This window comes from Saccostrea echinata, unplaced genomic scaffold, assembly GCF_033153115.1.
Source record: "Saccostrea echinata isolate AGI-Se365-2 ecotype Australia unplaced genomic scaffold, CSIRO_AGI_Sech_v1 ptg000029l, whole genome shotgun sequence".
NCBI lineage: Eukaryota > Metazoa > Mollusca > Bivalvia > Ostreida > Ostreidae > Saccostrea > Saccostrea echinata.
In genome coordinates, this window is record NW_026889778.1 from 40,181,436 (window position 1) to 40,207,115 (window position 25,680).

Sequence of the window (25,680 nt, forward strand, 5' to 3'; positions counted from 1 at the left end):
GCTTAAGGATAAATTTCCGAGAGTACGAAGTTGGGGTATTAATAATACTGAATAAAAAATATACAAAAGTATTCGTACACTGATTATTTACACGAAAATTTCTGATCGATTATTTCATGTAAATTACCCCACGGTTAATTACCACATATACAGTATTTGGTAGACGGAGTTACAGAGTAAGAATATATGGTCAACTGGTTTGTCCTTTCACAAATTTGGGAATTCAATCAAGAATTGTTTTGTCATTTTGACTTCACGAATTTGTTACTTTAATCAAGCATTGCATTTTAATGTCTCTTTTTCAAATGTATAAATCGATCTCCGAATAACATTAGCTCAAGAATCAATATTTAAAGAAAAGGTTAGGTTGAAAGATACATGTACAAGAATATCGAATGCAATGTGCTAAAGGAAAACAAAGAAGAATTTTTTTAACATTTGCTTCATGTTGCCGCTACAAAAACAAAGGCCTTGTTTTTATTCAGCTTGCATTGATTCACATGGACCCAAAACTGGTGAAGAGATCCCTTGAGTTGAGTCTGAAGAACTTGCAGTTATCATATGTAGATCTGTATCTCGTTCACCTTCATATACCTCTAGTAGTGAGCAATCTGTTTTTATCTTGTGAATTGAACATAGATTTTTGATTTACTTGTTATTTATAATTCATTTGAAACTTACATAGAATTAGAAAAAAAGCACAATATGAAAACTACCAGAAGGAAGGGGTCTATAAACTTGAATAAAATTTCCATTTTACAATCAATTTTGAAATAAAAACAATCTAAAGCAATTGTATCTCTGGATAATTAAAAAAAATTAAACCAAATTTAGTCTTGATTGTCAAAAGAAGACAATCCAATAGTATTGGACGACAGAGAATTTTTTAAGGTTAAATCAGGAATAGGTCAGACTCGGCAGATGTTTCCAGTGTCCAAACGATCTTGTTATACCATGGGGGAATAAATCATAACTTTTAATAAAAGATTTATATATACATACAATGACTATTGAATGTTCCTTAATTTTCAGTACGATGGTGACGACACCAATGTCTCTCCCAAAAACGAAGCCGGAAACTGGAATGCAGCAGACAAGTGGGATCTGTTGGGAACTTGGAAGGTGCAGTGAAAAGGGATATAGCGCCAGAGTCGGCCTTAATTATTACGTTATATTTACATTTGCAAATGTTTTCTTTTATAAAACACATCAAAAGCAACGCGTATCTATATCCATATAAACACAGGTTCCACGCGTCATAAACGTTCCACGTAATTTGTCAGTGACGTCATAAAGGGTCGACGCGCAATCCAAAGATCAAACTCGTGCCGTTGAGTTTGAAAAAATAAAACATTTCACGCTTTAACGGTTAATATCAGGCTAATATATAATTTGAATAAGTCAAAATGTAAATATAAGTAATATGGTATCATTTTAAAACATCTATCGGGATATAAATACGGGTTGGTACGAGATCAAATTTACCATAAAGCCCTTCGGGCTTTATGGAATTTGATCTCGTGACCAACCCGTATTTATAACCCGATAGATGTTTAAAAATGATACCTGATTTCTTCAATATCTATAATTTGTTCAAAAAGCCAAAAATATTTTTTTAATACTGGGCCAAAGATATGATTTCTTGATTTTTATGAATCTCTATTTCCTGTATTAGCCTAAAAGTGTATTTAATTATTGCATATCTGATGACAACGGACATGGAAGTTAATACATAATAGCATATAATATAATGTAATGCATGAAGATACATGTGTATCATGGCTTGTTTTAAATTTAATGTCCTGTTGAAGTAAGTCTTTCAAATGTTTGGTTTATAGGCAATGGAGGAACTTGTAGACCAGGGATTGACCAATTCTATTGGAGTGTCTAACTTCAGTATCTCGCAAGTTGAAAGAATCTGCAAGGTGGCCAAGCACAAACCTGTTACAAACCAAGTGAGAAAGATTTTCCCTTTCAGCTGTTTGCAATAAAAACAAGCAATCTGAGAGTGTTGCATTAGCAATACTATTCCCCTACCGGCAAGTGTAATCTGGTTCCCCTTAAACATTGAAAATGCCATAATTCCGTCAAAAATCTATGAAGCGGAACTAAATGCGAACTTGATCTATAACTCAACAAGATACACTCGCAAACCAAAAAATCAGCTCAATATCTGCAAGCATTTAGAAAAAAGTTTGGAAAACGAAGTGGGACAGACTGACAGACAGACAGAGGGACAGACAGACGGGCAGGCAGACAGACGGACGGACAGACTCAGAAGAAATCTATAGTCCCCTCCGGTTTAACCGTTACGGGACTAAAAACCCCTTTAATGATGATAAACTATGCAAAAAAAAGTCATAATAATGGCTTGGCCTACAATTAAAAACAATACACTTATCACCGCGAAATATCACAGCTGTGAATTTCAATTTTGAATTTTTTTGTTTGTTTTTCTCTTTTCAGATGGAAAGTCACATATTTCTCCCACAGACAGATTTGTTTGAGGCTTGTAAGAAGCACAGAGTAACAATTACAGAGTATTCTCCACTCGGTTCTCCAGGAAGACCGGCGGAAATGTTAGTATCCCAGATAAAAAAAACAATGCAGTCTTTAGAATAGTTTTCTGATTAATTGATCAAAAGTGTTTAAAATATTCTATTGAGAATAATATGATGAACTCAACACATTTTTGAAGTAGCAATAAAGCCAGAAAATATCGTCATTGAAACTGGCGGATCTGCAGGCATACTCGGAGCTTGCAAAGCCCAACCTCATATTAGGCTAAAACAGTGAATACTATCTCTCTCTCCCTCTCTGTAATTAAATGTTCTGATGAAAAATTCTGTGATACATTGTTTTAAATTATTTTATTTTAGCCCCCTCTCCCTTCTAAAAGATAACAAACAATAGACTGGTTGACATCAGGGTCTTTTAAACAGGATTTAACAGGTTCTATTGTCTCATTTAAAAGAGACTTCGTTCCCCTTAGTATACGACAAAGCCTTGCAAAGTTTTGAAATAGGATAAAGAGAAATTATGCCAGTAATATTTTAAGTTAAAACGTTTCATCATCGGCAATGTGCTCATAATGCTAATATCATTTAAAGCGTACATTCTACATTCTAATGCATTTAAAATGAATGCACTTTTTGTGTTCAAGGACGACTATATATATTAAGGATGGTGTAGTATATCTTTCCGGATATGTAATGTGTAATCTCATTGGTATTGTAAGTGTGCTTCAAGAAATGGTACTTCCGCTTAATGGCGTGTTCCTTGCAATAATAAAACTACAGTGATCCTACCAGAAGCATTACAAATACACAACAGATGGATTCTTATATTTATTGTACTTAAAAAATTCATGTAATGCTCTCACAATCAAGAAGACAATATTACTAAGTGATGGTATCATATCAGTTAGAATTGACCGTTTTATTTTAGTATCAAGGTCAGGTCAAGATCATCATGTTTTTCTGCGACATTAAGGATTAAAATTATTGCTGCATATCATGTAATGCCCACTTCAATTTAAAAGTATTATTTGTTCATCTTTTTGCATAAAAAGACAATACAACGTAAGATGTATTAGATAACACTATCAAACTGAGATAAATATTTTAACTAAAGATAGATATTTGTTAACGCGAATTTCCTACAATTTTCTTTAAAGTTTTTCTTTATATTTTTCTTATTTTCACATTTGGCGAAGACTTGAGATACTGACACAAAATGAAAAAAAAATGACCTTAAATAAGAGAGAAAAACAGTTTGTAGTGAATTTATCAGTCAAATTTGTTTATAGATTGAACGCTTAAAAAGCTAACAAGATTAAAGTTTGTTTGGAAAATATTACTGATTTAATATATTCTAAAACTTAAACTCCAAAATATAAATTTCATTCACCTCAGAAAATCCTTAAAGATTTTGATTACTCAAAATTATGAACTAAGTTCATAAATCTGTAGTAAATTTGAAAAGCAAAGATTGTGATACTATTATTCCGCAGAAAATATAGTCCTTGCTAGATTTTAAACTTAATGTTACATTTCTTTGTCATGTTGTAGAGTTGTAAGAAGGAATGAAAAATATGATTTTATAAATTCCTGACATCTCAATATAAAGGAAATTTATGCAAATATACTTCAATATTTTGATTAGTCGGAAACCTGACAAAAATCCCTCCTTAAAGGAATATCTTATTAATTGTTGAATTTTTGTTTTAACTTTTCCATTGATTTTTTTGGTTCAAAGGAATATTATTCTTCCTTTCGATCTTTATATTATAATAATCAAGTTATTTGAACACCTTTTAAATATCAGTATATATATCGAAATATAATAATATGGGTTTATATATTTTACGCATAATACATGTATTTCAAAGTCAATTGTATCGAATTTGAAATCTGTTAAAGAGAAACTGTTGCCCTTAGATAGAAAAAAAAATCTAATTAGAAAATTTGAATGCATAATTTAGACCTCCATAGAAACCTAAAAAAAAAAAAAAACTACATTTATTCACATGCAGATTTATCGACCTCATGTTCAACATAATGAATTAAGCTTTCGATATAAAGGAAGAACCAATACATGCATATTTGCCTCATTTGTAGTAAAAAAGCAGACGATCCTGTTGTCTTAGAAGATCCTGTCATCGTGAAATTAACCAAAATATATGGGAAAACTCCAGCTCAGGTATGCATCAAAAACTAGCCGAGAAAAGAAAATTATATAGAAAACAACATTTTAAACAACATCAAAAAATGGAAAGCTATAGGTGCATGGAAATTTAAAACATAGTACACTTTGAAAATTTGTAGTATAATTTGACAATTTTTCGATTTATTTTCAAAGCAATTAAGCATTTTTTAATGCATTTCGAACAATTAAGAGTAATACATTTGCTAAAGTTGGGTTTGATGAAGACAGGTTTTCATTTACTTAGGGATGCTTACTTTCAAGTATCAGTTTGACTAAATGCGGCAACATTGTCCTCGCGAAGAGATTAGAATATTTTTTCAATGCATTTCTGAATATTACTTTAAACCTCTTCTTAAGATCCATTTTTGCCTAAAAAGCAATTTTTTATTCTAATAAATTTGAACATATACACTACGTTTATATTGATAAAATATATTGAAAAACACATTTTTAGAAAGATTCCTATATAGTCAATGCATATCACTAAGGTTAGCAAGATTCCTGTTTCCGGGTCCAGGATTATATCCTTCGCTTCAGGAAATAGCCCTGGCATTGGGGAAACGGAATCTTGCTGACTTCTTCAATTATATACTTTTCAACTGTTTTATCATACCGATACAAATTTGGAAGCAGGGATTAGCTCAAATGACTAAAACAAGACAAAACGGCGATTAGTCCATTCACAGCGATTTCTAATGAACTTTTCACATCTAACGATCTAATTTTATAAGGGAAAAATCAGTAGAGGTATAATAATATTTCTTATTTTTTCCAATGTAATATTGTACACTGCAAGTTGACCAAGATTTTGTGAAATGCAGAGGTAGACACGCCTGTTTGCAACGCAAAAATTATACATGTAATATTAAAAAGATACTTAAAATGAAGTCATTTATATTCCTAAAATAACTTTAAAAGCTAGACATATTATTTAAAACCTTGTCAATGAAAAAAGAGCAAGTTTTTTTTAAAAATTTCATTTATTTTTTTAAATATACTAATAAGATAACCCTGCACAAATACACAAGCTTAAAAATATGTGTTCCTATCATACAATCATGCATGTATAACCGAGCGCCTCCTGGAGGACCAGTAAAGGTTTAAACGTGTTATCAAAGAAAGTAAATTTAGATTCATTTCATACATGTAAGCATTATGAAAAAATATCATTTTGATGCATTTATAAGGTATTATTTTAAACTTATAGATATGTTACATTTTTTTCTTTTTATAACAGTGGTGTACTTTTTTCATATTGAGAAATTTATTTCTCTATCTAGTCCAGAAATATATCTTCTTTGATAATTGTATTTTACACAGTTTAAAAGAAAACAGCTTGTCTGGATTCAATCGTGCATAAATCCATAAAGATATTTGTCAGTAGTACACAGCTTTTTATCTTACAAAAACGATATCATTGTATGCTAAGGACACGGGCACATCAAATTTCAAGGAATTAGTCTAAAAAGAAATCGTGTATTAATCAGTCATCAAAAGAAAGAGACTAGTACTAGTAGCTTTAAAAACAATGATTACATGTTTGTGAATTTTTGGACATTACTGAGTAGTGTATCTTTTAATTTTTGTATACTGGCCTGTAAAAATCTTAAAGTGGACACGGGAGGGGGGGGGGCATGCCCCCTTAATTTTGCCGATTTAATAGTATACCATAGAAAACAAAGCTACTTTATGAATGTGCCCCCTCAAGAATTACGTGTGTGTTGAATTTTTTCTTTTTGCTTTTTTACAAATTATTGTATGGTAATGCCACCTCAAACTAAAAATGTTTGGTTGTGGTCTTTGAAATTGTTTCCTACGGGCTTGATTTACATAAAACTTCAATCGTGCAATATTGATTTGAGCAATCTTTTTAACATAGCGGTAGGTAATCTTTGATGACGAAGTAATTATAAAATGTATAAATGAACAGAAACCGACAACTACTACTACAGTTTTAATGAAAAGCGCTTAATAGCATGGCCGCTTTGAAAAAAAAAAAAACAACAACAAAAAACACCTAATCTTCAAAACATAGGGATTTAAGTCAGAATTTTCCTCGAATATCTGTTATTTTTTATCTCTTCATAATGTATAAAAATATTAATAATTATCACCATCATGTGATTTCTAAACTGTATTCAAAATGTCTTAAAGAGTAAATACGCAAAAAATCTATGATATTGCCAATTCAAGTGATATCCAGTAGGATTATATATGAAATACTTCTCTGGTATCTTGCAGAAATGTAAGGTAAGGTACCTCATTTTCTGTAAGTAAACGTGTAAAAGTATCATTACTGTAATGACAAATTCTCTAGGGATTATTATATATTATTGAGAAACGTGTCGTCTGATCATAATTTTTTCTGCCTATATCTTTGACAACACTAAGGAGAATGGATTGATACGAGTTGTATGAACTTTCTTAGTGAACATTTACTTCTTTATTGTGACTTTGATCAAGGTTCATATATCAGAGATAAACACTCCGTATAGCAGTTGATTTTAGAGTTTTTTCCTACTCATATCGCTAGAAATAGAATGATAAATTTCACACATGGTTGACCTTTCTTAAATATTGTACCATGACATTGATGCAATTAAGGTTAAATATGAACCTGGAAAATAGCATGACTAGATACTTTATAAGAAAGTTTTTTTTTATATTTTAATTTCATAAATATTTTTCCAGTTTGTTCTCAACTTTTGTCAGGATCAGTTATTTAAACAAGAAATTTTATCTTGTTTGCTTTAAATATTGTTTTCATATTCTTTTTTGCTGTCGGATTTTGATTGGGCTCAGTTACTTTCGATAACTACAGGTGCAAATATTTGGGGTATTACACATGTACCTAATTTAAATTCATCCACTCGATGACTTTAAGATAGATTTTCTTATGTTTGTATCCTACTCTCTGTTCTATTTTGAAATATGGCAGATATCTCTCACAACTGTAGAAATACGTTTGCTGATGATCCTTGGAATTTTTTGCTTGTGCATTTGAGAAAGTGGAACGTGCTTGATTCTTGTCATTTGTTTACATGAAAACGTGTTTTACTGTTTGTTCGTAAGTAACATTAGATGTCAAAAAATTGTTTTTTTTTTGTAAAATTTTTCATCAATTATAGTATTTTCCAGTATATGAGAATAAAATGTCCGCATTTCTAAATAACTGGCCCGTACATACGCCCTTGCGTGTCCCTAACAATTCTGGGACACGATGTACAGGTACTATTTGATATTTCAGTCTCAAAATTGCCAAAGAAGTGCAGGTAAAGCGGAAAACAATTTTATGCAATTGGGGCATTTACCGTTACTCCGTAACAATGTTATGGACATTATATTTGAAGTATTCATTGATCTTGCTAGAGAGGTAGGAAATGACCAGTAAAATGTGTCCCTGAAATTGAGGGTCAAAAGTCATGTCAGAGATACACTATAAGTCTTTCTTGTTTATTTGTTGCGGGCTTTCAGTCTGAAACTTCCGAAGACGTCTGTTTATTTTTGGGAAGAAAGGTCTAAATGCATGTCAAATAAACTAAGTCTTTAAGAGTGTATTAGGGAATGTAATAGTACCAATTGACTCTTTTAGTTTCAAACTTGCCGCAGAAATGGTAAATGGCAGAGAAAGCGGACCTCCCCATTTGAGGGGTTGAAGGTCAAAGAATCTATTAGTTGAGTATTGTGAACACGGTTTTTTAAGTACTGTTGAGCTTTGCGTCTCATCCTTGTAACATATATGCTTGATGGTCAGAGATAGAAGCCTGTGAATCCATGATCAAAAGGTCAAAGGTCAAGGTTAAAGTCAGTAATAGTTTCAAGATTTATGTTATGGTCACAATTAAAAGAGTGCATTGCATTGTTATTCCCCCAGTTTCATACAAGCCACAGAGTTGCATGGCTCATTCATCGGCAGAAATCTATTGATTCTAGAACTATAGACTGAGTAAAAGGTAAAGGACAGGGAATGGTATGTATAATGATGTGAAAACTATATTTAATCCAATTCAATTCATTGTGAAACTCAGAAACTGCATTCCTACTGCTAGGGGATACTTGGCTTTGCTGTTCCCTGTTTTTTTAATTGACTGTATAGACTGCATAAAATTTAGTAAAAGCAAGATGTGTTTGTGAAACACTGATACTCCAGTATGGCAACTTATGGCAAAGGTTAAACATTCTCAAATGTAAATCAAATATGTTGGTACACAAAGTAAGGTCTTGTTTCGAGAAATATACCTGTAAAAATATGAAAGCCCGAGCAGCAACCATTGAATAGATATGGAAAAGGTTCAAGTTTCTTAAATGTAAGTCAAACATCAATGTCAAGGTCAAATGGTCAAAATTAATGGTGCCCAAGGGAAGGCCTTCTCACCTATGTGAAATATGATAACCTTTGCACCAATCGTTCAAAAGTTATGGCCGAGGTAAAATTTTACAAAAGTAGAAAGGTCTTCTCACAAGGAATAGACAAGCCCTAGCACCAACTGTTCAAAAGATATGACCAAGGTTAAAGTTTTTCAATAGTAGATCAAACTCCAAGGTCAAGGTGAAAGGTCAAAGTAGTTGGTATCCAAGGAAAGGTCTTGTCACAAGGATTACATATGTGAAGCATGAAAGCTCTTGCACCAACCGTTCAAAAGTTATGGCCAAGGTTAAAGTTTTCCAATAGTAGGTCAACTCTTATGTCAAGGTCAAAGGGTCAAAATTCATGGTATTCAAAGGAAGGTCTTGCCACAAAGATTACATATGTGAAGTATGAAAGCCTTAGAATCAACTGTTCAAAAGTTATGGCCAAGGTTAAAGTTTTTCAAAAGTAGGTCAAACTACAAGGTCAAGGTCAAAAGGTCAAAGATGATGGTACCCAAAGAAAGATCTTGTCACAAGGTTCAAACATGTGAAGTACGAAAGACCTAGCACCAATTGTTCAAAAGTTATGGCCAAGGTTACATTTCTGTAAAATTTTGCAAAATTGGGCCAAACTCCAAGATCAAGAGTTCAAATGTGATGGTACCCAAAGAAAAGTCTTGTCACAAGAAATGCACATGTGAAGTATGAAAGCCATAGCTCTAACCATCAAAAGTTCTGAGCAATGTTAAAGTTTTTGCGGAAAAACAGACACACAGATATACAGACAAACAGACTGACAGACAGACAGACGGACAGGGCAAACACTATTTACCCCCGAATCTTCAATAAGGGGGCATAAAAATTGTGTTTTCCTCTATAACTCATCCATACACTATGTAATGTATGGCACCCATTCACAACACAGCAAGTAGGTTGATATAGAGGTAAAATGCTTCCCATTAGACGCCAAGCAACATAAATCAATCCATTGCCTATGCCTATGTCAGAGACTGCTTATTTAAGTCACTATATCTATATGTGCAACAAGTAGAAAGTATAATCAATCTTTATGAATAGAATTTTATTTTGAATGTTTTATTCTGCAGATAAATACGACTGGTTCTGGAGAGATATCTAACAGTACTATATCAACTTTATGTAATGATTAAACATTATGAATGACCGATAAGTCAACCCGGCGTATTTTTCTGCAGTGTGCACGCACTTAAAAATCGTTGCCCTTATTATTGTAAACACATTGGATATAGGTCAAGTTCATTGCTATAATGTTAACCGGTACAGATATGTTTTAAATAGAAAATGCAATATTGAAGAAGGGAGACGTTTTTATATTACAGTTTTAAATCAGTATTTGATATTAAATTTGAACGAGAGAGAGAGAGAGAGAGAGAGAGAGAGAGAGAGAGAGAGAGAGATTCCGATGACACAAAAGATAGCATTGCAATTCAAGGGCCCTGCCATATCATATTCCCATGAGCTGTTCTACACTATACTAAAAAGTCCCTGTAATAAGTTCATATATCATCCAATGATCAAGAGAAAGAGAGAAAAATTTTAAAAATAACGTTTACACGACGGACATACTTTTTAGGACAATACTTGTGAAGTGTAGTAAAAAATGCGTTTTAAATTGCTCCCTGCAGTGTGTGCTATAACCTCGATAATGGACGCTTTATTGATTGGGACATTCATTAGAACAAAGCGGTAGGTGATGTTTTAGGACATAGAAACAATCCAACCAAAAAATAAAAACGAGAATCGAGTAGCCGGGATAAAAAAAGACATCTACAAATATGACCGCTCTGAAGAAAACCATCACACTTAACAATGGGAAGGAAATGCCAATTATAGGACTGGGTACTTGGCAGGTTTGTTGTATTCAGTTCGTTTTGTCGCAGATTTATGAATTTATTTAAAGATATACTGAAAGATGATTTAATATATTTAATTATCATAGCTGTACCTTACATTATTTCAGTAATGTCTTCTTGAACTTTCTTCTTAGAAGATATATATGTACATAACCTAACATAGGCATACATGAAAAAAAAAGTTTAAAATGTTGAATATTTGAGTTTTAAGTGTATTACTCTTAGTGCAAACGTAACACTATCTGTCAAAATTAAAATCGCCATATTGAAAGAAAAACATTGTGCCTTAAACGAAACCCCGAATTCATGACAATCTGAGTACAAGCTATTTTTTCATGTAAAAGTAACATTGTTTTGTAATCTTACAGTGTACATATAACAAAATCAAAAATCTAGCAATAAGCACATATTTGCTTTTCTGGTTTTTATTCAGAGTCCAAAAGATGAGGTTAAGGCAGCCGTACGGGCTGCTTTGGATGCTGATTACAGACACATTGACACGGCCTACAATTATATGAATGAAGATGCAATTGGAGAGGTTCTGCAGGAATACATAAAGAGTGGAAAAGTGAAAAGAGAGGAATTGTTTATTGTTACTAAGGCAACTATAACTTAACTACATTTTATTATTTGATGTAACACGAATGATATAACAAGCAACAGAGTATCAGAGCAGAAGTGTTGGGTCAATTGCTCTGACCATTCATATGTTGATAAAATGATGCAGGAATTGCGAATTTATTTTCAAATATATATATCGATCGTCTTATTATCAATCAATATTTAAAGAAAATTTAAGTTGAAAGATATACATGTACGAATGTCGAATGTAATGTGCTTTCTAGTGAAGGAATTGAGCTTTTTTACTATTTCGTCTCTCTTTTTATGTTTCCGCTACAAAAACAAAGGACTTATTTTAGCTTCCAATGATTCATATGGACCCAAAATTGGTAAAGAGATCCCTTGAGTTGAGCCTGAAGAATCTGCAGTTATCATATGTAGATCTGTACCTTGTTCATTTCCCTATACCTCTAGTGGTAAGGAATCTGTCTTCATCTTGTTAATTGAATGTAAAACTAGTTCTTTATAATTATTTAAAAGTTACATAGAATGCAAAAAAAAAAAAAGAAAAAAAAAAAAAAAAAAGAAAAAAAAAATGAACAATATGACAACCACCAGAAAAGTAAATCAAAATTTTCAATTTTCGGTGAATTTCTTTTGGAAAGTCTCTAAGAATAAAACCCGTCTTAAGACGTTGTATCTCTGGGGATATTGTAACCAACTCTTCTTTATGAAAAATGAAGATCAAAATCTTGATTGTCAAAAAGAAGACTTACGGTACTGGACCGTGTATAGTGTATCTTCTCATGGTTTTCGAAAAAAGTCTGGGTGTCAAAACGATCTTGTTTTACCATAGGGGAATAATCATATCTCTTACAAATATGAAATAATTCTTTTATGTACATAGTAATGATTACATGCAATTATTTTTTCAGTACGAGGGGGACGACACCAACGTCTTCCCCCAAAATGAGGCCGGAGGCTGGAGGGCAGCTGACAAATGGGATCTGATAGGAACATGGAAGGTAGAGTGAAATAAAGTTCATAGCACAAAAGTCACCTTTTCCAAATAAAAAAAAGATGAATAAAAAGGCTATCTTGTATTCACTTTTCGATAAGTTTTGTAGCCATGTATCAAAGATAAAATTTGATAGTTTTTGCCCTGTTCGTCCGTCTGTCTGTCTGTTTGTCTGGTTGTCCGCAAAAACTTTAACCTTGCCCATAACTTTGAGTTTCTTTGGGTACCACCGTATTTGACCTTTTGACCTTGGAGTTTGACCCAGTTTTGCAAAACTTTAACTTTGGCCATAACTTTTGAACGGTTGGTGCTAGGGCTTTCATTCTTCACATATGTAATCCTTGTGACAAGTCTTTTCTTTGGATTCCAACAACTTTGACCCTTTGACCTTGGAGTTTGACCTACTTTTAGAAAAATCAAACCTTAGCCATAACTTTTGAACAATTGGTGCTAGGGCTTTCATTTTTCACGCGTGTAATCCTTGTGACAAGAACTTCCTTTGGATACCAACAACTTTGACCCTTTGACCTTGGAGTTTGACCTTCTTTCGGAAAAATCAAACCTTGGCCATAACTTTTGAACAATTGGTGCTAGGGCTTTCATTTTTCACACGTGTAATCCTTGTGACAAGAACATCCTTTGGATACCAACAACTTAGACTCTTTTACCTTGGAGTTGACTTACTTTTGAAAAACTTTAACCTTGGCCATAACTTTTGAACGGTTGGTGCTAGTGCTTTCATTCTTTACAAATATAATTCTTGTGACAAGATCTTCCTTTAGATACCAACAATTGTAATCCGTTGACCTTGATCGTGGAGTTTGACCTTCTTTTGAAAAACGTTAACCTTGGTCATAACTTTAGATTGATTCATGCTTCGGCTTTCATATTTCACCCGTGTATTTCTTGAGAGAAGGCCTTTCCTTGAACACCATTAATTTTGACCATTTGATCTTGACCTTGATGTTTGTCATACTTTTGAAAAAACTTAAAACTTTTCCATATCTATTCAATGGTTGCTGTTAGGGCTTTCATATTTCACAGGTATATTCCTTGAGAGAAGACCTTACTTTGGGTATCAACATATTTGATTTGCATTCGAGAAAGTTTAACCTTTGCTATAAGTTGCCATACGGGGGCACCAGTGTTTCACAAACACATCTTGTTTTTCATTAAAATTGTCTTAACATATTAAGAAGGAAGCTGAAATTAAAGTTAGATTTTTTCATGGAAAAAATAAGAATGATAACAAAAGGGGATATAGAAAAGATTCCCCTTCTGTAAATAAAACGCCAGGAAAGACGTTGACATGAAAGATAGTAAAAGTAGAAAAGGTGATAGATTCAAAACTTTTCTGTAAAGAAAGGTGGAGGTGAATTTTGTCAGTGGAAACGCTGTGCACAGATCATCTTTTATCAAGATTTTCAGAATAAAGGAAGCAAAATGATGAAATGTGATAAAATATGGATATTCATATATATATATATATATATATATATATATATATATATATATATATATATATATATATATATATATATATATATATATATATTACAAAAAATTTAAATTCAAGGATGACAGTTGGTTTGGAATTTGATATAATAGCATATAATGTTATCTATTGCATCAACATATCATAGTATAATTAATGAATAAATTTTCAAAGTGTTTGGTTTGTAGGCAATGGAGGAACTTGTAGACCTGGGGTTGACAAAATGTATTGGAGTTTCTAACTTTAGTATCTCACAAGTTGAAAGAATCTGCGAAGTGGCTAAGCACAAGCCCGTTACAAACCAAGTGAGTCAGCATTTCCTTTTCAGTTGTTAGTCTTAAATAGACCTATTGAAATGTTTAATGTGTACAACACACTCATCCCCAAAATTCCCACCGTTTAATATTTTAGTTCTTTTTCTATATTGTATACCTGACAATATAAATATACCAGGTGAATGCACATTTTGTTCAAAATCATTCATGTCATATTTGGACGAAAGTTAGCTTTTTTGTCTGTTTACAAGGAGAGGATTTTTTTCAACCAACTAATCCTTTTCTCTCTTTAAAATACATCAGGATCGTATTGCTTGTCATTGTAATGCTTAACAATTAACGTCAAAATTGAAAGATTTAGCTCACCCACTGTGTTGTACATCTTAATTTATGCAAAAAATTGTAACATTGTGATAATTCCTTGACCTAGAATTAAAAAAAAAAAATCATTTTTAGTGGTTTTCTCTTTCTAGGTCGAATGCCACATATATCTTCCACAGAAAGATTTATTTGAGGCTTGTAAGAAGCATGGAATAACAATTACAGCATATTCGCCATTCGGTTCTCCAGGCAGACCTGCTTTTATGTTAGTATTTCATATAAATACTTTTGAGTTATTAAAATAAAAAACAATCTTAATTCTGTTATCAGGCAGCGCATAAAGTATTATTATGAAAATGTTTTACTGACCTTAAAGCATTGTTCTTGGAACATCTTACTGACCTTAAAACAATATAAAACAACGAAAAGAGCGAAAAATATTAATGAATGCAAATAATTACAAATTTATTGATTCTGTGACTCTATTTTCCAATTGGGCTTAGATGTATATGTTGAAGAAGTTAACTAATAATTTCCCTGTAATATGGTGCTTTTATAAAATGATCTGTGATTTTGTTTTAAAATTTGTTCCTCCTCAAAACCCCTGAATCCGTTCGTATTTAAGTTTTTTGCAATCTGAAAACACAATCAATATACTTGTTTAAACCATTAGATACATTTGCATTTTTGACAAGATTGAACAGGTTTCCTCGACGTATTGAAACAAGGGTTTGTCTTAGTAGAGGACAAAACCTTGCAAAGAATTAAATGTTCGTTTTAAAATGCAGTAAGGGAGAAATGAAAAATCCAATAATATTGCAGTAATCCAGTAATAACCCAAGCTAAAACGTTCAGTCAACGGAAATATGCTGAAATTGCTAATAAATATTATCAGAGATGGTTATTTGTTGAAGGAATGCTCTACGTAGTTGTTGAAGAATATAAATCTTACGCCATTTTGGTAAAAAAAAAGAATATACTTATTTTCTCTGTCTGACACAAAACATGGTAAAACTGAATTATTAAAAATTCTTTTTCAGTTCATTTATCTTGAAATCTAAATAATAAAAATGGATTATCTTTTTTGTATCTAATGCAATGTATTTCAAAGATGGTTGTTTTGATTTTGAAGTACAGTTGAACTTCTGTATCTCGAGCACGGATATTTCGAATACCATGGATATGTCAAAGTGATTTTGAAGTCCCAAGAGCTTATTTCTTAAGTTTTTTTTTTACCCTGGATATCTCGAATGTCTCGAAGTATATTCTTCGTCCCGTGAAGTTCGAGATAACGGAGATGATAAGGAATATTTGACAGATTTCCCAAAATCGAATTTTAAAATATTAAGCTACTGAAGATTTACTGGTGCTAAACACAATAATTTAAATTTTAGAGTTAAAAAATAATATCAACTCTTACCTGCACATTTGTCTCATTTGTAGTAAACAAGCAAGCGATCCTGTTGTCTTAGAAGACCCTGTCATCTTGAAAATAGCAAAGAAATATGGTAAAACTCCAGCGCAGGTATGGTACAACAATTAGCAATAAAATTTTAAATAAATAAGTATATTTATCGCATAACTTGACAATTTCTTGTCTTATTTTTAAATGATTGGACATTTTTTGGTGCATAATAGTAGAAATAAATTTTCGAATATGACTTTGATGACGACATTTTTGAGATAACTCAGGGATGTTTACATACATGAATCAATTAGGCAATATGAGGACTTGTTATTCTCCCCAAGATTTAAAGAATACGTTGAATCTCGTTTTGAGGATCCTTTTTTTGCAAAAAATCAAATTTTTTAAATGAAGTTGAATCTTTAAGGTTTTACATAATTACACACATGAATCATCTGCTCTGAAAAAAAGATTGGAAAAAATTGTCTTTCTTATCCGACCCTTTTAAAATTGTACACTGCAATATTTGAACCAGGTTTTAAGGAATGCAATATCTTCCATCGTAAAATTATAGCCTAGAAAATAGAAGTATAACCTAAAAATAGAAGTAACGTCAATCTTGATACTGGTTATACGAAGGATCTTATTCTCTAGACATTGCATGATGTTCACAGACCTTAATTAAAAAATACATATTATCATCACCTAATGGACAAATACATGAGAAATAGTATTAAGACTGATTATGTCGTTAAAATAACTAAGTGCACAAATTTAAATAATGCATTTTTACCTTAAAAGAAGAAAATTTACAAGCAGACAGCTGATTTCAAAATTCAAAGTAAGGGACCATTCTTTTTAGGATTGACTATATAAATTATTTTGTTCATCGAGATATGAATCTAAAAAAAGAATTTTTATATTTATTTATATAGTCAATGCTAATAATTCAATTTCATCGAAAAACATGGAATATTAAAAAGAGATAACTTGTTCAGGTTAAAAAAAATATCTAGAAATAAAATAAACCTTAATACACGTACAACTTGATTGACAGTTAACATGGTTAATAACCCGTATAAAGTTGATGTGCAGACGAAATACGTGAGAATGTGATAATAACAATAACATCAGGAAAACTTAGTTTAAGATCCTTCTCATTATTTAATTTTTATAACCTACAAAATATTTTTTTCTAGTTTGGTTTTCAATTTGTACTAAATTCAATATAAATTCTTACATGTACCTGTAAGAAATAAAAACGCAAAACACGTGCAACTTTACAGAGTTATATCTCTTGTCATCCCCGGCATTACCCACTAACAACAATAACTTCGTCTAATAATTTATTTGAATATTTTTCTTTTCTATACTCAACAAGAATTTTTATTGTATAATTTAAAAATAAAAAAATATGATTAAAATATTTCCTTTAAAGCACACGGAGAGAAACAAAAGATTTACAGAAGCTGTATTTAAATCATGAAAAGAACATTATCATTCGTTTGAGAGAATATTAGTTTATAACACAGTATCTTTCACGAAGCTGTTGGAAAGACATAAACACTGCCAATAATCGTAACAAATGAATAAAGAACGAAAGTTGGCATTAAGAACAGAAAATTTTCTCCGTAGAAATACAACAGTTCAACGTGATGAAAGTAAGAACAATTGAATTATTAAAAATTAAAAATGGTAGACACAAAAATATCCTAAGAGAGCATAGACTTCGTAAAAATTATAATAAATTGGATGATGAATACCACTACTCTCTTGACTGTCGACAAAAACTTTTTTCTTAGATTTCAATTGTTCTCTAAAATCAATAATATAACACTATTTTTTTTTTTTTTATAAAAGACAAAACAGTAAAATGCAATACATCTTAAATCCAAAATCTGAACTGCCAGCAGTTTGAAACTTTGTAAAGCAGTCATTTGAACTGCGATGAAAAGGTCCATGTCAGTCAAGAGTTTTAACATAGTACTATAAAGCCATTTAAAATGAGTCATATGAGCCATTTGAATCGTGTATGATTAATGTATGTCATATATGGAACTTTTTTAAGTAATTGGGTGATCAATATGGGTGTATTATGCAAATACATATTATGTTTTAAATATTCACTCGTTTTGCATAACTCAAATTGGATTTTTTATGCATATTACTGAGCAACAGTGCAAACTTTACATTTATGCACTTAAATTTTCACTTATATATTAATCAGTTTTACCTCAATTATATGTAATCTTGGCAATTAATATTATCTTTTTCAATGTAAAAAAATTATGTAATATATTATTAAAAATGTTTCGCAATTAATGCTCGAAAATTAGTGACCTTTTGCACTAATAAGATATCATATTTTGGATAATGAAAATCTAAACACTCAATATAATATTTTCTTTTGCCAAGCTTTTCATTAATGTAGTGTTGAAAGGTTAAAAGTATCGCGTAATCTAAATAAAATGAATATAAAAGCAGATGCAAGTGATGTAAATTTTGAAATATGGGTCAAATTATGTAAATTACAGCCTAGAAACAAGGTTAATTGTATCTTGACCTTTTCAATGTATCTGCAAACTTTGGCAAAGTGTTCGTTGAAAAAAATATGTAAAATGTGTTCTAAAAATGTCATTTGAAACCTACATTGAATACTCCTGACTTATGATAACATGGCATTTCTGTGAGTAAAAAAAATGCAGGGCTACAGTGCCATTATACTGAATAATATAATAAATATTTCCTCATAAAGCTTATTTTTTGTCGATTTTCTGAGCGTTTTTCCAAGTGAATATTGAACAGTTTGCATTGTTGAAGTCTTTAACGTTAATACAATTTCTTAAACAACTCACCATATTTTCTTTTCAAACATATACATATAACATTATTAAATAATAATTTACTGTTTAGTTTAACTTCTTTTTCATGTTTACTGTGTGCTCTGCAGGTTGTTCTCCGAAATCTCATCCAAAGAGGTATGATTGTGATTCCAAAGAGTACAAATCCAGAGAGAATTCGTAGCAATTTCCAGGTAAACACTTATATAAATGTATTTGAAATGTGCAAACATTTTCTTTATTTCAAAACCTTGTTGAAATGGTGTGAATTTCCTAACCAGGTCTTATAATTCCAAGAGGGACATTATCAAGAGGCAGTTTTCTATCAGAAAGCCAGTGATATGATTTGTAAAACATACACACGAAATACATATTGGTTGTATACTGTTATTCATATCTTAGAACTAAGATTTATTAAAATTAATATTTTGAAAGTGATGAACAAAAAGACCCGATACTATGACTCAGTTCTTTCGTATGCTTTCTAAAGTATTCGATGAATTCTCCATTTCATGGGTGGTCTATTTTGAAGGACATTCTCAGGAATGATTGTAGATATTTAACTAGATGAAAAATTAACCTTATGAAGAAAAATAAAGGTTTATTTTCCTTTTCATTGCAGGTTTTTGATTTTTCTCTATCAAAAGAGGACATGGAAGAGATTGACAAGATTAAAACTAGACTCCGCTACTTCGATAGTATGGGTGTGATGTAAGTGATACATGTAGTTCCATTTTTATTATGTCCTTTCCAGTTACCTGCTTTTTCAACCGTTATGTCCTCCATAAATATACTGGACTTTATTTACTGCTCCGTCTTACATTATTGCAATAAAAGAAGAGATCAGTTAATAATTACACTCATTTAATATTAACAACATTTTGTGGTAATCATCGACCATTGAAGTTAATTTCTCTAACATACTACTGTACAGGTACATCGAACCACTTTCAAGTTTACCTTATTTAAATGAGCCAGACAGTACAATCAAATACATAATTATTATTGTTTTTCTTATACGTAATTAAAACATATTTTTCAGGTTTAAGGATCACCCAGAACGTCCCTGGTGAAGTTAACAAACCAAATGAATGTAAATTGCATTATTTCTGCAAATCGTACTTGGACTTTCAAAAAAAGAGACCTAATGACAGTCCATTTCATCTTCATTTTTTTAAATTTTGAATTGGAATTGTGTGATAATTTCTAATAGAAATAGGTTTAAGATGTGTGAGTTGATTGTTTTAATATCCATGAATAATTTAACCTCTGATACACGTAGAGCTGTCCTAGTTTGCCTATATTTGATTATTCATGGTGTGTTCTTAACAAAGAGAAATTAGAACTTGTACACTGTATATCGAAAATGTTTTAGTAAAAATGCTGAACTAAATACTGTTTGTCTTGTATTTTGTAGTATAGCGTCAAGAGGTTTTCTGGTTACCCTTGAGTTAAATGACATTAAAAAATAAACAATCTTTAAACAACTGAGTGGTAACATTATTCTTGACAAAATCTACCACTTGGGGTAGATTTACCGTTTATACGTTTGAACATATGCCCTTTTCTTCTTTCCTTAGAACACAAAGTACCTCTGTACCACCTTCTTTGGTCAATATATGATGATGTTTCTTTTTTTTCTTTTCAATTTTTAAACAAAGATCTAAGTCTTATAAATGCTTATTTTCTATCAGAATAAAAGTCAAAATTAGTAAAAAAAAAGATTCTCTTTTGACCTTGTCAGCAAATACAATTTATCATTGAGTCAAATGCTGACTGGCGTTTTTCATACTAATTGTTAGGCCATTATTTACACACTGAATTGTCGACGTATTTTTCTGTTATTTCCCGATCATGACAAGGAGCACACGGCGGGTGTGGCCAGTCGGCAAGGAATGCTCACTCCTCCATGGCACCTGATCCCACCTCTGATGTTTGGAGGTCTGTGTTTGCTCTGCTCCTATTTTGTATTGTTTAATGGACTTTTGAGCTTGAATATTGGTTCGCTATCTCCATATATTTCTTTTTAAAAGGGTAGGATGATTGCGACAAGGAATATTTTTGTTTTTACATATAATGACATTTTTTGGAATATTTATCTGGAAATGTATTTACGTTCATGTTCATTATGCAGGACAAGACAACTTATATGTGAACAAGCACAAAAGGTAAATGTACGAGTTATGTAACGAAAAATTAGTCAACTAAATAAACCTTTCAAATGTAAACGGATATGTTTCATAGAGTTGTTTCAACAGCGTTTTTACATGGTTACGAAATTTGGGGTTTTCAAACCCCTCATATATTAGGTTTTTAAGCATTTTAAGAATGTAAGAAATAATAATCCCGATGGTCAAATACACATAAATATCTATTGTAAAATCCTGATTAACAGGGCTAAATTTTTGGATGAAAGAAGTTGTCTAGAATTGTATATTTGTATTTACTTAAACAAAATGAAAACCTAAAGGATGGAATGAAAAGTTCATGAATTTTCTTTTGTATAAATTTTCCCCTGTAATATTGTCAAAATGAAGGGCAATTTCTTTCTTTGCTTCGCAAAGTTTAGGAATTTAATATGAAAAATCATTCATCACAATCAAACAAAGGTTAAAGTATCAACATGTTCAAATGGAATTGTGACGTTCATGTGTCGTCGAAAGTATTACATAATTTAAAAAAAAGGTTCTGTATGTGAAAAATATTCAACCTTTTTTCATGTCAATTAAGTAAAATCTGGAAAAAAAATTGGAGCAACAAGCTATCATTTTACAATTGAACCAGGCAAATGGAACTCTAAGAAAAGAAATTTGTAAATTAATTAACGGTAGATAGGTTTGTTTGTTTGTTTGTTGTTGAACGTCCCTCTTGAGAATTTTTCAGTCATATGGAGACGGCATCACCTGCCGGTGGAGAGCTGCAAATTTTGACCTATACTCGGCACTCAGAGCTATTTCGCAGTGAGGGATCTTTTTCGTGCCAGTACCTACTGCGACACGGGTCCTCGTTTTATACGGTCTCATCCGAAGGACCAGTATTCACGTCATGCAGTGGGATTCGAACCCTCGACGTAAGGATTAACTCCTTACTCCGCTACTCTAGAGAACAAACGCTCGAACCACTGCGCCACGTGGGCGACCAGTAAATAGGTTTTAGAATAATTAAATATTATGGAGATTTGTGAAGTTGTGTGCTCAAAAGATGTTAATATTAAAAAACAATGTAGATTTTTGCTAAAATTTATAGTTTGGATTGATTTTCCCTGAGGTAGACCTTTATTCACACAAATTGGTCGATCAATTATAAATTATTTTACCTCATGTACCATTTACAAGGATTTGAGTGAATAAACGGAATTGAATTATACATGTACACATGTCCGCAATTATAATGTACTCGCAAGTGGACGGATACTGTTATATAAACGGTAGCACTGCATAAGTAATCAAAAACTGTATAACTCGACAAAAACCGAGAACCAGGTAACAGTTTGAAAGTGTTTACAAACATGGACACTCTAAAGAAAACAATTAAACTCGAAAATGGGAAGGAAATGCCAATAATAGGCTTGGGCACTTGGCAGGTTAGTATTAATTAGTATTCTTTTAATCAGGGTTATTTGAGGATATCTAGGATTAATGATTTTTCGTCTTTTATATTTAGCATATAACAAAGGAAAATGAGTGCTGATGTTCGCCAGAAATGAAGAATTATGAGATTATATAGAAAGTAATACATACCGATCCACAGGGGGTGCTTAATCCTCCATGGCACCTGATCCCACCTCTGAAGTTTTTAGAGGTCTGTGGTTGCTCTACTCCTACTTTTTATGGTTTCAATGGACTAAAAAGATCGATAATTGTTCGTTATCTTCATATTACTGTACCGAAAACCGAGGGTATGGGGTTATGGGTAGCTGTTGGTTTTCTGTAACTGGTCCAGGTTGATATGGTTGTCCACAATTAATATAAGACGGAATAACGACCAAATTTTTGGTCCACTAAATAACTGACAAAATAGTTAATTTTGGTTCAATTTTAATACTATCTGCACCAAAATTGTTATGAATAACACTCTGCGTAAATTGTACAACATTTATTGCGACGATCAAATGATCCAATTATAAACACAATGATAAACTTGGTTGGTACAACGTTATTTGTTTAATATAAGGATGACGAAACAATGGTCAATCCGGGACGTTTCTATTAATCTGGTAGTAAATGAAACGTCAGATACCAATAACGTCACAATCAATATCTAATTTGTAATTAACCACTTAAAAATTACTTAATAACGTTGTACCTATATATAACATGTCAAATATAACACTTTGTCATTACAAAACATAAATCAAATTAATGAAGTTAAAAAAAGTTAAAAATAAAGTTTTCTTTGGTTTCTGTATTTTTCATCTTTGAGGTCTCGTTGTAGCAATCTGCATTCTTTTTTCGATGTGGCCATCTTTGCACATTTTACACATTTGCATCATTGCAGTAGAAACAGGGACCATTCTTGTAAAATTCCTTATCTTTGTTTTGGTGGATCATAGCTACTTGATGTGTGTCATCATTGGTTCCTCTCCCTGCATTCGCACTGCAACTTTATTTCGTCTCCCCCGTGCTTGTTGAAAGGCCGCATATTCCATTGCCAGTCGCACTGCATCTTCTAAGTTTTTAGGTCTTCCTTGAAACACTGCCCATTCCATTTCTTAGTCATTTAAATTTTCGATGAACGAATCTTTGGTTACCTGGTCATGGAAACCTAAAGGTGCGTTCTGGTATGCCATCCTCACAAGTCACTTTATGTCCTGCATTAGTTCTGTGATGGTTTCGTTTTTCTTCCGTATTCAGTTCTTTAATTGTGTCTTGTATACCTCTGTTTGATTTTCTGGGTCAAATCTTGCTGAAAGTGCAGAAACAAGGTGACGAAAAAACTTAAGGAGGTTGGATCCTGTTATCAAAAGTATTAAGATTTTTTTATGAAGTATATTTTTGAAATATATACACCTAGCTTAATTAAAATCAAAACCAAGAATGGGGTTCAATGCGCTTCTTTTGGCGCTACGGAGCATTTAATATGACCTTTTTGCGCTGTAATTACGTCTAACACATAAATCAATTTTTCAAAGTTTTTCCTCTAATATTTTTATCCAATAAATTATGGGAACAAATACAGTCTTTTTTTCGTCTTTAATAGACTCTTTAAAATTTGTGACAACAAAAAAAAAGTTTCAAATTACTTCGCATAGTCAATTATTTGACCTTTTTGCACTCAGGAAATGTCATTTTTCTGGCATTAAAAAAAGCAATAAATTCATTTGAAAGTAATGACATTTCTCTGAATTTAAGCGGAATGGTTAAAATTATCTTGTATATTCAGAAAATAAAACTAAAAGTGGGGGTCTGTGATGTTGATTTTATATAAACCTAAAATAGTGTTAATTTTTAGTCTAAAATGGGCTATTTACTTCCCAGGACTTTCACAATATATTTGCTATATTTGTACAAAATAAAATTATAATAAAAATATAAAATTCATGACGGTTAATTTTATATATTATTGAGGACCAGCATAAAACATTTCACTACACAAAATTATTCTGTGCGCAGGCTGCATGTAAAAAATATGAATCCAAACTTAACAATACTGTAAATATTTCGAAAGAAACCTTCCGCCACAAAATATAGTTTCTCACTTAATGCTTTCGGTATGGAATTTAATTATGAGATTTTAATTGAATATAGTTTAATAAGCATTGCAGAATCAAAATTTATTGTAAGAAATAAAACATTATGCAGAATTTTTTTAAAATGAGGTCTAGACAAAAATCTGCTCAAAAGCTCAGGAACGAACCTCGTTAAAGGCTTGTTTCAATTGGTTTCCTAAAAATACAGATAGAAAAATAATTAATCAATAATTATTTCAAGTTAATTAATTATTTCCACGCTGAATAAAAATGATTTGCACAATTTTCTTTTACTCATTGTTACTTATATATTCAGCTCTACTGGTTTTAAATAAATCGAAGTATGTTCTTAAATGAAAGTTCACTCTATGCACCTAAATACTCTTTTGTAATTAAACAACAGGCTTATTAGCCACATCACTCATCTGAGCACTTTGGCAAGGAGTAAGCAGAAATCAGTACAGTATTGAAAAGTTTGAATATAAAAGTGTGTGTGTGTGGGGGGGTGGGGGGGGGTATGATTTGAACAAACTTGAATATACACTACCTGAGGATGCCTCTGAACTAATATGACTAATCATGGCTTTGCTGTTCTTGAGAAAAAGATTTGAAAAAAATTTCTTTTATATTCCTATGTAAAACTTTGATCGGCCATTGTGACCCCACCCTACCCCCAGGGGTCATGATTTGAACAACTGATTTGAACAAACTTTAATCTACACTACCCGAAGATGCTTCCATATCAATATGACTAATCAAGGATATGCTGTTCTTGAGAAGAAGATTTTTTAAGGATTTTCCCTATGTATTCCTATGTAAAGATTTGATCGGCCATTGTGGCCCCACCTTACCCCCAGAGGATGCTTCCATATAAGTTTAGCATTCATTTTTTTTGGCCCAGTGTTTTTTGTGAAGAAGATTTTTTAAAATATGCAATTAATTGTTCACTAATTTGTTATTGCTTCCCCTTTGAAGAAGGTGTGGCCTTCATCTGAACAAACTTTAATTTCCTTTACCAAACTATACTTTTTGGCAAGTTTGGTTGAAATTACCCCAGCGGTTCTTGAGATGAAGTCGAACATGTGAAAAGATTACAGACCTACAGATAGACGGACGCTGAACAAAAT

The 25,680-nt window shown here is 31.8% G+C and overlaps 1 protein-coding gene across 1 annotated transcript; it reads left to right on the plus strand.

Moving 5' to 3' along the window:
• Nucleotides 1-489: 489 nt before the first annotated feature.
• On the plus strand, nt 490-20,257 carry LOC133195939 (aldo-keto reductase family 1 member B10-like). The gene is made up of 14 exons (XM_061331923.1): nt 490-602; nt 1,033-1,122; nt 1,839-1,955; nt 2,467-2,579; nt 4,620-4,701; nt 11,383-11,550; nt 11,870-11,986; nt 12,446-12,535; nt 14,212-14,328; nt 14,772-14,884; nt 16,063-16,144; nt 18,975-19,058; nt 19,487-19,575; nt 19,907-20,257. The coding sequence occupies exons 1-14, from the start codon at nt 501-503 to the stop codon at nt 19,935-19,937; spliced, it is 1,395 nt and encodes a 464-aa protein (XP_061187907.1). The 5' UTR covers nt 490-500; the 3' UTR covers nt 19,938-20,257.
• Nucleotides 20,258-25,680: the final 5,423 nt, after the last annotated feature.